Raw genomic sequence first — 12,800 nt, 5'->3', positions numbered from 1 at the left:
TCCTCTTTGCTCAGCCCCCACACGCCGAGAAGAACGGTGTCTATCCCAGACTCCCTTGCACTAAATAAGGATGTAAAAATGATGCTAATTTTGCAAAGGACATGAACTATTTAGGGTCAGATAGAAAAAAATAGTTACATTCTCTTCTCAAAGTCTTGTATTCAACTAAATTATATTCAGAGTAGACCCATTGAAATTAATTGACCTAACTTGGTCATGTTCATTAATTTCAATGGGATTATACTCTAAGTAAAACTTTGTTAATTGCCACCCAATTGGTATACATAATTGCTTTTATCCCAGGGAAAACAGCAAACTATAGCTGGACTTTGTGGCATTAATTAAAAGCTAAGTAACTACTAGGCAAGTGTGAACCCTACAATAGTAGGAGTATGTCAAACAGGAGTTCCAGAACTAAACTGCCAATGTGAACATAACCTTTGTGACTGTGGAGGCACTTAATCTTGCAACTATTCATATAACTGAATCAGAGCAAACCTGTAAGCATTCCCGCAACACACACACACACACACACACACACACACACACACACACACACATATATATATATATCCACAATTGCTCAAATAAGAACACTCCAAAAATCTTCACAAAGTCAAGAGGTTGTACAACCCCTCCTCCACAGTGGCATGTAAACTGGCCCCAATTGTTGATTCCAGGTAGAGAAGCAAAAGAGAGTCCCAAAGAAAGAAAGCTGTATGAGGTGCAAAGTGGGGAAACAAACTTAAAAAAAAAATTAATTCTGATTTTAATGTATGTGTTTGATTTGTTTTGGGATTAAAGGCTTGTAAGTCGTTTTGCGTTGCCATAGAAAAAAGTAACTACAGTAGTACATTTAATAAATAAGGAGGAACCACCTAAAGGTAGGGCAGGAGAGGGGGAATTGAGGCATGAAAGAGCAACAATGAGAAGTTCAACCCCTGGAGGAATGTGACAGGGCTTAACATGAGTAGAGTTTTATGTGGAAGATAGGAGGAGAACTAGGGAGAATGATCTAAAACAGGTTTCCAACCTTCCCACCCACAGTCCACTTGAAAATGGCTGAGCATCTTGGTGGATTTAATGATTTTTCTGCCTGTTGTTTAGCAACTGTAATGCACTGTGCCTTACAATTTTATGGAATTCAAGCTGTAATACAATAAAAAACAATATATAAGAAACAAAATAAGCAATAGAAATGCAATTAAAATCAATATGAATATTTAATGCTATAGATGTGCCGTCTATTGTCTTCAGTCACAAATTACGGCATGGATCACCTGAATGAAGCATGTGTGGTCTGTGGACTGCAGTTTGGGAACCCCTGATCTAGACACATGCTAGAGAAAGGAAGGGGAACAGAGCAGGCAGTGACCTGACAAGCTGTGGCCTGAGGAAGCAGTGGGTGGTAAGGACATGGAGTTGGAAAAGGACGGTTAGAGACAGGAGGGTCTAGGTACAGTGAGGGGGGGGGAAGTATTTGATCCCCTGCTAAATTTGCCTGTTTCTGACGAAGAAATGACCAGTAATGGTAGGTTTATTGCAGCTGTGAGAGACAGAATAACAACAGAAAAAACGCCAGAAACCCAGAAGACAAAAGCCAGAGATTGATGTGCATTATAACGAGCGAAATAAGTATTTGGTCCCTTTGCAAAATATGACAGTACTTGGTGGCAAAACCCTTGCTGGCAATTACAGGGGTCAGACTTTTCTTGTAGGTGGCCACCAGGTTTGCACACATCTCAGGAGGTATTTTGTCCCACTCCTCTTTGCAGATCCTCTTCAAGTCAGTGTGAACCTTCAGCTCCACAGATTTTCGAGAAGATTAGGGCCTGGAGTCGGGCTAAGCCACTCCAGGACCTTAATGTGCTTCTTCTTGAGCTACTCCTTTGTTGCCTTGGCCATGTGTTTTGGGTCATTGTCATGCTGGAATACCCATCCTCGACCCATTTTCAATGCCCTGGCTGAGGGAAGGTGTTCACCCAAGATTTGACGATACATGGTCCCATCCATTGTCCCTTCGATGCGGTGAAGGTGTCCTGTCTCCTTAACATAGCTGCCAAGTTATCCCTTTTTTAAAGGGATTTTCCCTTATGCTGAATAGGCTTCCTTGCGAGAAAAGGGAAAACTTGGCAGCTATGCTCCTTAAGAGAAAAACACCCCCAAAGCATAATATGTTCCCCTCCATGTTTGACGGTGGGGATGGTGTTCTTGGGATCGTAGGCAGCATTCCTCCTCCTCCAAACACGGTGAGTTGAGTTGATGCCAAAGAGCTCAATTTTGGTCTCATCTGACCACAACACTTTCAGCCAGTTCTCTTCTGGGTCATTCAGATGTGCATTGGCAAACTGCAGACAGGCCTGTACATGTGCTATCATGAACAAGGGGACCTTGTGGGCTTTGCAAGATCTCAGTCCTTCACGGCGTAGTGTGTTACCAACTGTTTTCATGATGACTATGGTCCCAGCTGCCCTGAGATCATTGACAAGTTCCCCCCGTGTAGTTCTGGGCTGCTTCATCACCGTTCTCATGATCATTGCAACTCCATGAGATGAGATCTTGCATGGAGCCCCAGACCGAGGGAGGTTGACAGTTATTTTGTGTTTCTTCCATTTGCGAATTATTGCACCAACTGTTGTCACCTCCTCACCAAGCTGCTTGGCAATAGTCTTGCAGCCCAGTCCATCCTTGTGCAGGTCTACAATCTTGTCCCTGACATCCTTGGGCAGCTCTTTGGTTTTGGTCATGGTGGCTACTTTGGAAACTGCTGGATTGATTGCTTCTGTCAACAGGTTTTTTTTGTACAGGTACTGTAACGAGCTGCGATTACAGGTAAGACCTCTCCCTTACAGCAGGTGGTTCTAATCTCAGCTCGTTACATACAGTGAAGATACCAGGTAGCCTGACATATGGCTGGTTGATAGGGGATCACATACTTACTTCACTCATTATAATGCACATCAATCTCTGGCTTTTGTCTTCTGGGTTTCTGGGGTTTTTCCTGTTGTCATTCTGTCTCTCACAGCTACAATAAACCTACCATTAAAATTATGGACTGGTCATTTCTTCATCAGTGGGCAAACGGGCAAATTTAGCAGGGGATCAAATACTTTCCTCCCTCACTGTACTTTACACAGAAAGGAAGGGAGCAGCCAAGAGGGCGTAGGGTTGCTGTGTCCAGCCAAAGACATTCTACCAGTGATGGTTTCTGCTGTCACTGCAGCACTGTGAGCCTGGCAATTAGTGGGATAGGGGCACAAAGACTAAGAAGCAGCAGAGGTGGCATGACTGAATTTCACACACTATGATTCATTTTAAATTGCTAGTGAAGTTATGGTTCAGGCGCCTGTTGATTCTGCTAAGCACAAAATATTTGGTAAAGCAGTTCAGCTGAAACCTAGGCTGGGTTACCTATCAGTATGTAAGTTGGAATCAATGGCATAAAGAATATGATTTTATCTGTTGATCCCATTCAAATTAATTAAAGATTACTGTCCCGAGATAAAAGAATGCCCTGGAAGATCTCCTTCCTTTCCAATGGATGATTTATTTCAAGAGTAAGGCGTGTCCAGCACTTCGCTAGCATCACTGAGCCATGATCACTTCTCTGCCAAAGGCAGGGAGTTCAGGTTGAATGCTTTAGGCTCAATAGAATGAGGCCATTAAAGAAGCACCAGTTAGGAAGAAGGATGTAAAACTGCATACATTTCAAGGCTCGAGACCTCCATCCACCTTACATTTAGTGTTACATTCACGGTTTTATTCTGGATTGTTTTATTGGATGTTTTAATGTGTTTTAAATATAAAACAGTATAGAAAAGAATAAAAATAAAAGTATAACAACAACAACAATAATAACAACAATAAAATAACAACAATAATAATTTCATTGAAAAAATCACAAGCAGATATTCTGTGGTGATGACTGTAACCTAGGTTAAGGTGCCATTTGTCAATTAGCTTATACAGGTGAAACTTGGAAAATTAGAATATCGTTGAAAAGTGCATTTATTTCAGTAATGCAACTTAAAAGGTGAAACCAATATATGAGATAGACGCATGACATGCAAAGCATGATATGTCAAGCCTTTATTTGTTGTAATTGTAATTATTTGTCATTAGGCTGGTCAATTATAAATGGAATGTAATTAATGAAATGTAATAGTGATGTTTATTTTTGTATTATTGTAACTATTTGTTTTATTACTGTGGAATTTCCAAAAGAAAGCATTTGTAAAAATTAAAAGAAAAAGAAAAAATAATAAGTTGCCTTACTGAAATAAATGCACTTTTCAACGACATTCTAATTCTCTGAGTTTAGCTGTATATGTGAGTTTCTAACACTGCTCTTAGGCAGATAGCTATCTAGAAAAGCTCAGAAACTGATCCAACAACCTGCCCCAAAATCTCCCACTCACCTTCCATGGTAATTGCATCCAAGAGAGTACCAAGGGTTCCTGCATGCTTCTCTCCACCATCCCATGCTATTAGCCTGGAGAGCCCTCACTTGCACTAGTCCCATATCATATCATGTCATAATCCCATTTCCTCCAACACTCGTTAGTATATGGCTGAGCTCAGAACTAGAATGCAGTTACATCCTGAGCAATAATGTGTAGAAGAAGGCAAGATAGTAAAACAGTTTGCAGGCTACTGAATGTCTGACTTACATGTGAGACTATTTAGTCTGCGTTTAAAAATAAAGTAGCAGAACTTATTGGTGATCAAAACAAAGCTGATGTTGAATTCAAAGCAAGAACCAAATTACAGTGGTGCCTCGTAAGACGAATTTAATTCGTCCCACGAGTTGCTTCATATAGCAAAAAATTCGTATTGCGAAGCGGCTCCCATAGGAACGCATTGAAGTGCGGTTTCCCATAGGGTGCCTCGCAAGACGGGGGGGAAATTCGTCTTGGGAGGCACCCTTTGGGATGAAAAAAATTCGTCTTGCGAAGCGCACCATAGGAAACTTCGTCTTGCGAGTCTCCATTGAAATCGCAAAACGCTTTCATTTTGCAAGTTTTTCGTCTTGTGAGGCATTTGTCTGTATATATGAATAGCACCCTAACAGGCTTAGAAACATTTGATTTCCTTTATGATCCATCATATTCACTATCCTCAATTGCTTAAATTATTTGTGTTTCTTTCTTTGTATAATCTGAAAATAAAAGCCTATTATTGGAACAGGGGAGACTTTTTTTAATATAGCACTAATATGTGTATGGGGTACTGAAAATTAATTTCAGCTTGTTTAAGCCAGAAGCTTAACCTCAGGTGGCAACACAAAATAGAAACTAGTTCAACTAAGTATTTCTTTTGCCTCAGGATGTCTTTCGGCAGGTGTACCTCTTGTTCCATTTTCTGTATCAGATACAAGCCTTTCCCTACAAATATATAACTCAGCGAGTTTCACTGTGATGGAAAGAATAAAATACTAGCGTCCAAGAAGCATTAAAGATGTTAAAAGACGGAAATGGAAATAAAATTGTGTTGCTGCAATTAATCATATTTTGGCAGCTAGCTATCCCTATCGGTTAAAAAACATAATTAGTACCTTGGCTCCCAACCCCCATGGGCCACACAAAGTCACTAATATTCCTAATAGGGACCAGCAGTCAATGCACAAGGCAATTCTGTAAATGCCAGTCTAAAATTATACTACAAGTAACATTGAAAGCAAATTCCAGTTTACATATATAGGCCATACCTAATCCACACAATTACAATGGCACCACCATTGCGAAGGCGTAAGTGAAGGAAATAAAACTGGGAACACAGGAAACACCAAGCTGGTTGAAAAAGAAACCTTACAGCATTATTCATTTATGGTACTCACCATCTCTTTAGATATTTCCACAGCTTCTTGCAGCCCATAAAGCTTGCCACAGACCAGGTAAATCCCATTGGCCCAGAGAATACAGCCCTCGTGGACCCAAAATTCATTGCTGTCAAGAGGTAGTTCAGGAATTTGTAACTCCAACTCAGGACCACCTTCTGAAGTGGACATGGGGGGTTTAGAGTCCAAAGGAGCTTTTTCACCAACATTGCTACCCTCAGTGGTTGCCTTTTTACAAGCAGCGCCTCTTGAAAGGGACCGAGAGGCCCCAGCACAGTCCTCTGAGCGATGCCGTCTCTTAAAGCGAGGGTGGGCAGTGAGGCTTCTCTGCTCCTTTTGCTGCTGCTGCTCTTCCTCCTCCTCCTCTGTATCCGTCTTGGAACCATTCGATGCACTTTTATGCCGTACTTTGACCTTATTCTGCATTTCTGTGGCCCTCTTGGGAGGGGGATTCTTGGGCAATGTGGCCGCATAATCCTGGGGATAGAAAGGTCCAAAGAGATCACCCATGTTGCGATAGCTGGCCCACTTGCCACACAGGCAACAAACCAGGTGGCCCATGACAGAGGACTCTGTTACTACAGGGCCCTGTAGCATGAAAGAGGAAATAGGCAGTACTTTGCTCTCAACATTGCTGGGAGGTGGTGTTGATGACCTCTGCCCTTTTCGGCCCCTCACCAGCTTATTCTGCTCCTCTTCCTCTGCATTAATTATTGTGCATACAGCACCTATCTCACACTTGTTCACTACATGAATATAGGGGAAAAAAGACTTGTTCTTGTTATCAGTTTTATCAAGAGACTGTGTGGCATATTTCAGTTTGATCTCTGGTTCCTGGGGCTCCACAATTGGAGCAGCTCGTCTTGGCTTCCGCTTCCGTGGCTGTGCTGTAGGTTTCCTCCTCTCTCTTCGCTGTCTCTTAGGTTTAGGTTCTCCACCTCCTGCCTCCTCTGATGGCTGTGGTGTTTCTGGTACTGATGGAAGTGGCGGAAGCAGCAACTGTTGTTGAGGTGGCGGTGGCGGCGGTGGTGGAGGCGGCAGCGGAGGCGGCTGCTGTTGTTGCTGCTGCTGCTTCTTCTGTTTGTTTACACTACCAATAGGCCGCCCCTTCTTCTTACCAGAAGGAAAATAACCCTTTGGAGGAAAAGGATCTGGCTTGGGTGTCACAATGACTGCATCTCCACCCTTCTCTTCAGGCTTTAGATTTGGTTCAGGAGTCAAGACTTTGGATGGAGAGACTGTTTTTAATTCAGAAAAGCTTATAGATCCTGCCCCAGTTAGTGAGCCATCTGTTCTTCCCTGACAAACAGATTTTTGTGAAGGTGCTGGGATCACAGTAGGCACTGGGGCCTCCTTGACAACACTTGCAAGTTCAGATGTCTCGTCTTTTACTACCTCATCTCTATCCGCATGCCATTCTTCAGAAGGTATTGTCAGAGAAATTTCACTAGTCAATTCCTGGCTCTCTTGATCCAGCACAATTTCTTCTTTTATATTTTCTGCTTCTATTCCATGATTGAACACATTCCCACCCTCTGTTGGGCCACTCTTCAGTGACAGAATGTCATCAAGGGTTACTGCATCTGGGCCAGCTTCAGCACAATTTGAAGAAGCACTCCTCCGAACATTAGGGGATGTGATTTTTTGAACAATAGCTTCCAATTTTAACCCACGGCCCTTCCGTGGAGGCAGAATTTTTGTTTTAGCTGGGCTTGTGAGGGAAACAGCAGAGCAATTTCTATTGTCAGGACTTGGAAGATTCCTAGGAGATTCTCCTTTTGAGAGTGACTTACTAACATCTTGGCTTTGGGAAGAATGGGCATAGGAGTTGAGTGTTTTATCAGCTCCATCCTTTGACGAAGTGAGCAGGCGTCCTTTGTCTTCAGTGCCACTATTCTTCATTTCCTGCAACTGCCTCTTGCTGGGAATAGGAGAGATAAAAGAGCGGACTCTCCTTCTCATGATTAAAGGATTTTGAGAAGACTGCTCTTCATGGCCAGGAATCCTTACCATGGCATTGCCAGATTTAAGTACATCTCCAGCATCTTCACGCTTGTGTGTATCACTATCTTGAGATGCAAATCTCTTCTGACTAGTTGCTCCTAGAGAGCCACTGTTTTTCCCAGTAGTCACCTGTCGGGAAAGATCCCAACCAGATTCTTGTTGCTGAATCTTTTGATTCAAATGTTTAATTTCAGCACACTTATTTTGAAGAGACCCATCACTCCCTAACAAGCAACGGCTTGCGTCTTGGCTGACAGCATCATGGTAAGAACCAGAATGGAGATACATCATTCCATCCTTGTCATTTTTCAAAGGACTCCTTACTCTGTCCAAGAACTGCTGTTGCCTTGGGCTCTTTCTTGCTGTCTCCTGCCTATGCTGAGCAGCTGCAATCACTCCCTGGGCAGAGCTGCTACTCCAATCTTTGTATTCTTCCTGTTGTTGTTGGTACAGCTGCCTTTTGTAGTGGTACTGGGAATTCAGCCCCTGGTTAGGATCACCAAAAGCATGAGATCGAGCATTAGTGTGATAAACTGAAGCTAACGATGAGCTTTCAGAATTTGGAGGGAAAGGAGAGTGTAAGGAAGCCCGGTTCACCCTGTCAGAAAGCACCATGTGTGGATTCATGTGGTGAAGATCTGTGCCTGGACCTCTGCTTCTACCTGGTGACATCTTTAATTTGTCTGCCAGATCATGAAACTGAGAGGGAGATTTACCTCTCATTCCCTCTCGGCTGTTTCCCATTCTGCCAGGTCCTCGCTTGAGCTGTGATCGGTTATCTTGTTGCAAAAGGTATTCTGCTGCAGAATCAAGAGCTGCAGCTCCTGGGCTAGCATTACCTCGGTAAGACTCATGCTTAAAACTTGCAAGATGACAATGGTCTCCAGATTTTTTATTGTTGATGTTGGCAGAGGTCTTAGATTGTTCAAAATCTTCTTCCTTGATTTGCCCACTGTGAGACTTTAGCTTTGCTTCCATGGTCACCAGACCACCAGGAAGGATGACTGACTGACCAGGAGTTAGACGGTCACTCCTTCCACTCCTGCCATCAGGACCCATGTGTCCCAGAGAGTGAGGCCCAGGTTCTCTAGCAATCTGCCTCAAGGGTGATATATCACAAATAACTGATCTCCTCTCAGAGAGTCCTCCACCTTCATGAGCAGAGGATTGGGACTCTATCTCTAACTTTCGAGGCATGGGATAGTCAGCTAGATTTATCTGTTTCATCTCAGAAGTTGTGCCACTAGACTTTCTATCCCAGTGGCTCCAGTGTGGATTTTCCAAGAGAGAGCCTATGCTTTTGTTTAAAAGACCTCTATTACTTAATTCATTGGCTTGATTGATCAGGACATTGGGTCTCATGGTACCCTCGAGAGTTCCAGTCATCCCATGATGATCTTGTGCATTTCTAGAATATCTTCTGTCAGGGTGATGGTGATAGCCTTGCAAAACTTCCTGCAACAGACTAGGAAATTTCTCATTCCTGCCCTTTCGCTCACTATGCCCTGGAAAATCCCCTTTATCCTGACCTGAAGGATACTGAGGGAAGTTGCCAGCATTTCTCTGCATACTAACCCCAATATTGTCTTTGTAGCTATACCTCAAACTACCAGGGGATTTTGAAGGCTCGGTTCTGCCTGGAAAACTGGAGCCAACAACAGCATGACCAAGCTGTCCGTTTCCATCTCCGTTGTGGTTAGTGCTGCTGTCCCCACTTTTGCTCCCCTTACTCCCTCCTTGTGGCTCTTGCTGTGGTCCCAGAAGCCCAGTGTCTTTCATCACACTGGCAGAAGGTGGTGCTTGAGCACCTGTGGAAACATCATCTTGTTGCTGCTTATCCTGCCCACCTGACTTTTCCACTCTGCCTGTCATAGCTTCTCGGGAAACTATCACACCAACTGCCTTTTCATTGACCTTTGGAGGTGTCTCCACAGCAACCAAGGCCTCCTTTTCATCAGGGGGAGAGGCCACTTCTTCCTCATCTGCAGGGCTAGTGCTGAGCTTTGGAGGCTCATTTTGAGATGCTTGTGTTGGTGATGGGTGGGATCTCTCTAAATTACCCCCCTTGTAGGTGGTATCAGAACTGGTACTCTGACCGCTCAGTTGTCTCACCCTCTCGCCTTGGTCCTCCGAACTACTGGAGCAGCCACCATCAATTGATTCTGCCAGAGGAGACTTGAGCTGTTCCTCTGCTTGGGAAGAGCCTTCTGAGTTTGTGCAGCTATCAGCCTTTTTAGATAGTGAAGATCTTTTGGAGTTTTTCTTTTGAGGTGCCAAAGCATCTGAAAGTAGCATGTGCTGGACTGTATTGGGAAGATTAGCCACTTGACTACTTAAAGCACTTAGGCTGCTTAGTCCTGGATCTGTAAGCCTCTTTTCCTGCAGTCCTTCAAGCCCAAATCCCTTGAATCCTCCACCCTGAGCATTGGGACTTGGCATCATGGATGGTGTTGGACTAAGCTGAGGCATCATTTGTAAAATGCGGTTTCTAGAGGCTACAGGCATGTTGCTTTGTCCACACTGAAGGTTCTCACCACCTGCCATGAGAGGAGATGGTGTGGAGCTGCAGCTTGGGGACTGGACCACAGAGGCAGCTGGTGAGGGGTTAGATATAGGACTAAAATTCTGGTGGAACTGCATGGGTGATCTCACAGGAACCTCAGCCTGGTTGTACTGACCTACTTGACTCTGAAGAGACAGTTTGGTTGCAGTATTTGAGTACTGCATTACATGCTGTGAGGGAGGCGGCTGCTGCTGCTGCTGTTGTGACTGCTGTCCCTGTCCCTGTCCCTGTCCCTGTGCCTGCTGACTGCCTTGGGGTAACTTTGACTGTTCAAAGTTCTTCATTGGCTGTGCCTGAAAGGTGTAGTTTGACTGAGCTCCATAAGTTTGCGAACCCGACCCAACAGCATGTCCTTCATACTGTGAACCAGCATTCACACTGTAACTGCCATCATAGTTCTGCCCAGATTGGCTAAAACGCTGAGGAGAAGGAAAGGAAGAAGAGGAAGAAGCAGCAGGAGGCTGATAGTGTTGGCTATACTGACCCACTCGCAACTGATAGCCAGAAGCAGAGGAAGGCAGAGTTGAAGTACGCTGCATTGGCTGCATATGAGATGTGCTGGAGGCAGACTGGCTGGAGGCTTGTGGCAAAGGCTGATGAGACTGGTAGAGCTGTTGTCTCATCTGCTGAACCTGTTGCTGCTGCTGGCTCGAACTTTGCTGCTGGTACTGAGCACTTCCAGGGGAGAAAGGACCAGTATAATCCTGTTGATAATGGGTCACACCACTAAGGGATGAGTGTTGCGTTTGAAACTGGCTCACGTGACCTTCACTCCCATACTGACTCCCAAAGCTGCTCCCTTGGGGTGGTCCATAGCTCTGTACTGGCCCAGAAGGCCTGCGCTGAGGAAGTTGCTGCCCTCCGGCTGCCACAGGATCCTTACTTGAGGCCATATAGTAGAATTCTCCTGCTTCCTTTCTGAAACTTTGATAGCTCTGATGTCCAGAGCTCTCACCAGCCATTGAGGCAGAACTGCCTGCTGCTCCACGGCGCCCACTGTTGCTGCCACCTCCTCCAAAACTCTGGAACATCTGAGCCTGCTGGCGGGTGCTAAATTCTTCTAGACGGGATGCACCATGCACTTCCTGTGGGTAGTTCTGCTGGTTTCCGTGGTAACTGCTTTGCTCTCGAAAGGACTGCATGCTGTTCAGCTGCAGACTGACAGCTCAGCAACCCGCCTAGAAGAGAAAAAGAGAAAAATTAATTAGTAAAATAATTCCATTTCCCAGTAAAGTAAGTAGTTTTTAATGTCTACAGTCATACCTCCATTTACAACCACAATTGGTTCCGAGGAGCCGGTCGCTCCCCAAGCCACGCTTCTATGCACGCACGCGCTGCGCAGATCGCTTCTGCGCATCCAAGCGCCGTGGAACCCAGATGTAAACACTTCTGGGTCCGCGGTGGTCGGAAACCGAAGCAGTCGCAAACAGGGGTTTGACTGTATTTAAAATCACTTGTGATCTTATAGTAGCAATTTCAAACTCAAAATGTCCTCTTGGTTTCTTGTCCTATTAGCAGTTTGGCCTGCTATCTAGGAAACTAGAGCAGAATGTCAGCTTGATTGTATGTTACAAGGGTACTTAAGAACATTTTACTAGCTAACTTTTCAACATCTTCTTTGGAGGAATTGTTATGAAAGATAGAAATACCCTTTCCCAAACCAGCAATGCGGTACTGTTCACAACAGCATCCCACATCAAGAGGCTTGAGCTGGTGAAACTGCAAATATTTAAAATACTGTACATAGATTTCTTTTCCAACAGGCATATACAGATGAGCGTAAACACTTACGAGCAAGAAAAACAAAAGACGCAAAGAACACACATGCAAATGTCAATTAAGATAATGAATAATAATAATAATAATAATAAAATTTTTATTTATACCCCGCCCTCCCCAGTCAAAACCGGGTCAGGGCAGCTCACACCAATAAAATTACAATAAAACATAAGAAGCAATTGATTAAAATACAGATTAAAATACAGTATTAAAATTTAAAATTTAAGTTTAAAATGCAGCCTGATTTTAAGTAGTCCATGAAGAGATCAGACAGTACTAAAATTACAAGTGAGGGAACTTTTGCGGTAGTTCCTTTAGCTACTGTTTTTAGAAGGCTACATTCAGAGAGTGCATGATTTTGCTAAAATTGGGGGGGGGAGAGAATTGGGGCTTCTGGATTTCATGAAGGACTTCCTCTTCTATATTTTCCTCTCATAATTTGAGTAATGAGCTCAGGTAAACACATCACTCTTTGTCACAACAATGCGCCTATCAAAGTAAAAGATATGAATTTGTAATTATGTGAATTTTCCAATTTAAATTACCAAATGCCATAACTATAAGACAGGTGACTCCACCATGTTTGTATGCAATACATTTCAATTTGTTTCCTTGTGA

At 43.8% G+C, this 12,800-nt stretch overlaps 1 protein-coding gene across 3 annotated transcripts in view; it reads right to left on the bottom strand.

The window, feature by feature from the left end:
* TCF20 (transcription factor 20) overlaps window positions 1-12,800 on the bottom strand; it is a 144,086-nt gene that overhangs the window by 37,275 nt on the left and 94,011 nt on the right. For all 3 annotated transcript variants that reach the window (XM_060279783.1, XM_060279784.1, XM_035128489.2), the window contains one exon: window positions 5,837-11,581. In XM_060279783.1, the coding sequence (XP_060135766.1) occupies window positions 5,837-11,545 (5,709 nt within the window). In that variant the 5' untranslated portion in view covers window positions 11,546-11,581. The remainder of the gene's footprint in view (window positions 1-5,836; window positions 11,582-12,800) is intronic.

This window comes from Zootoca vivipara, chromosome 10 (genome assembly GCF_963506605.1).
Source record: "Zootoca vivipara chromosome 10, rZooViv1.1, whole genome shotgun sequence".
NCBI classification, from domain to species: domain Eukaryota; kingdom Metazoa; phylum Chordata; class Lepidosauria; order Squamata; family Lacertidae; genus Zootoca; species Zootoca vivipara.
This window is presented reverse-complemented; position numbering and strand designations above follow the sequence as displayed.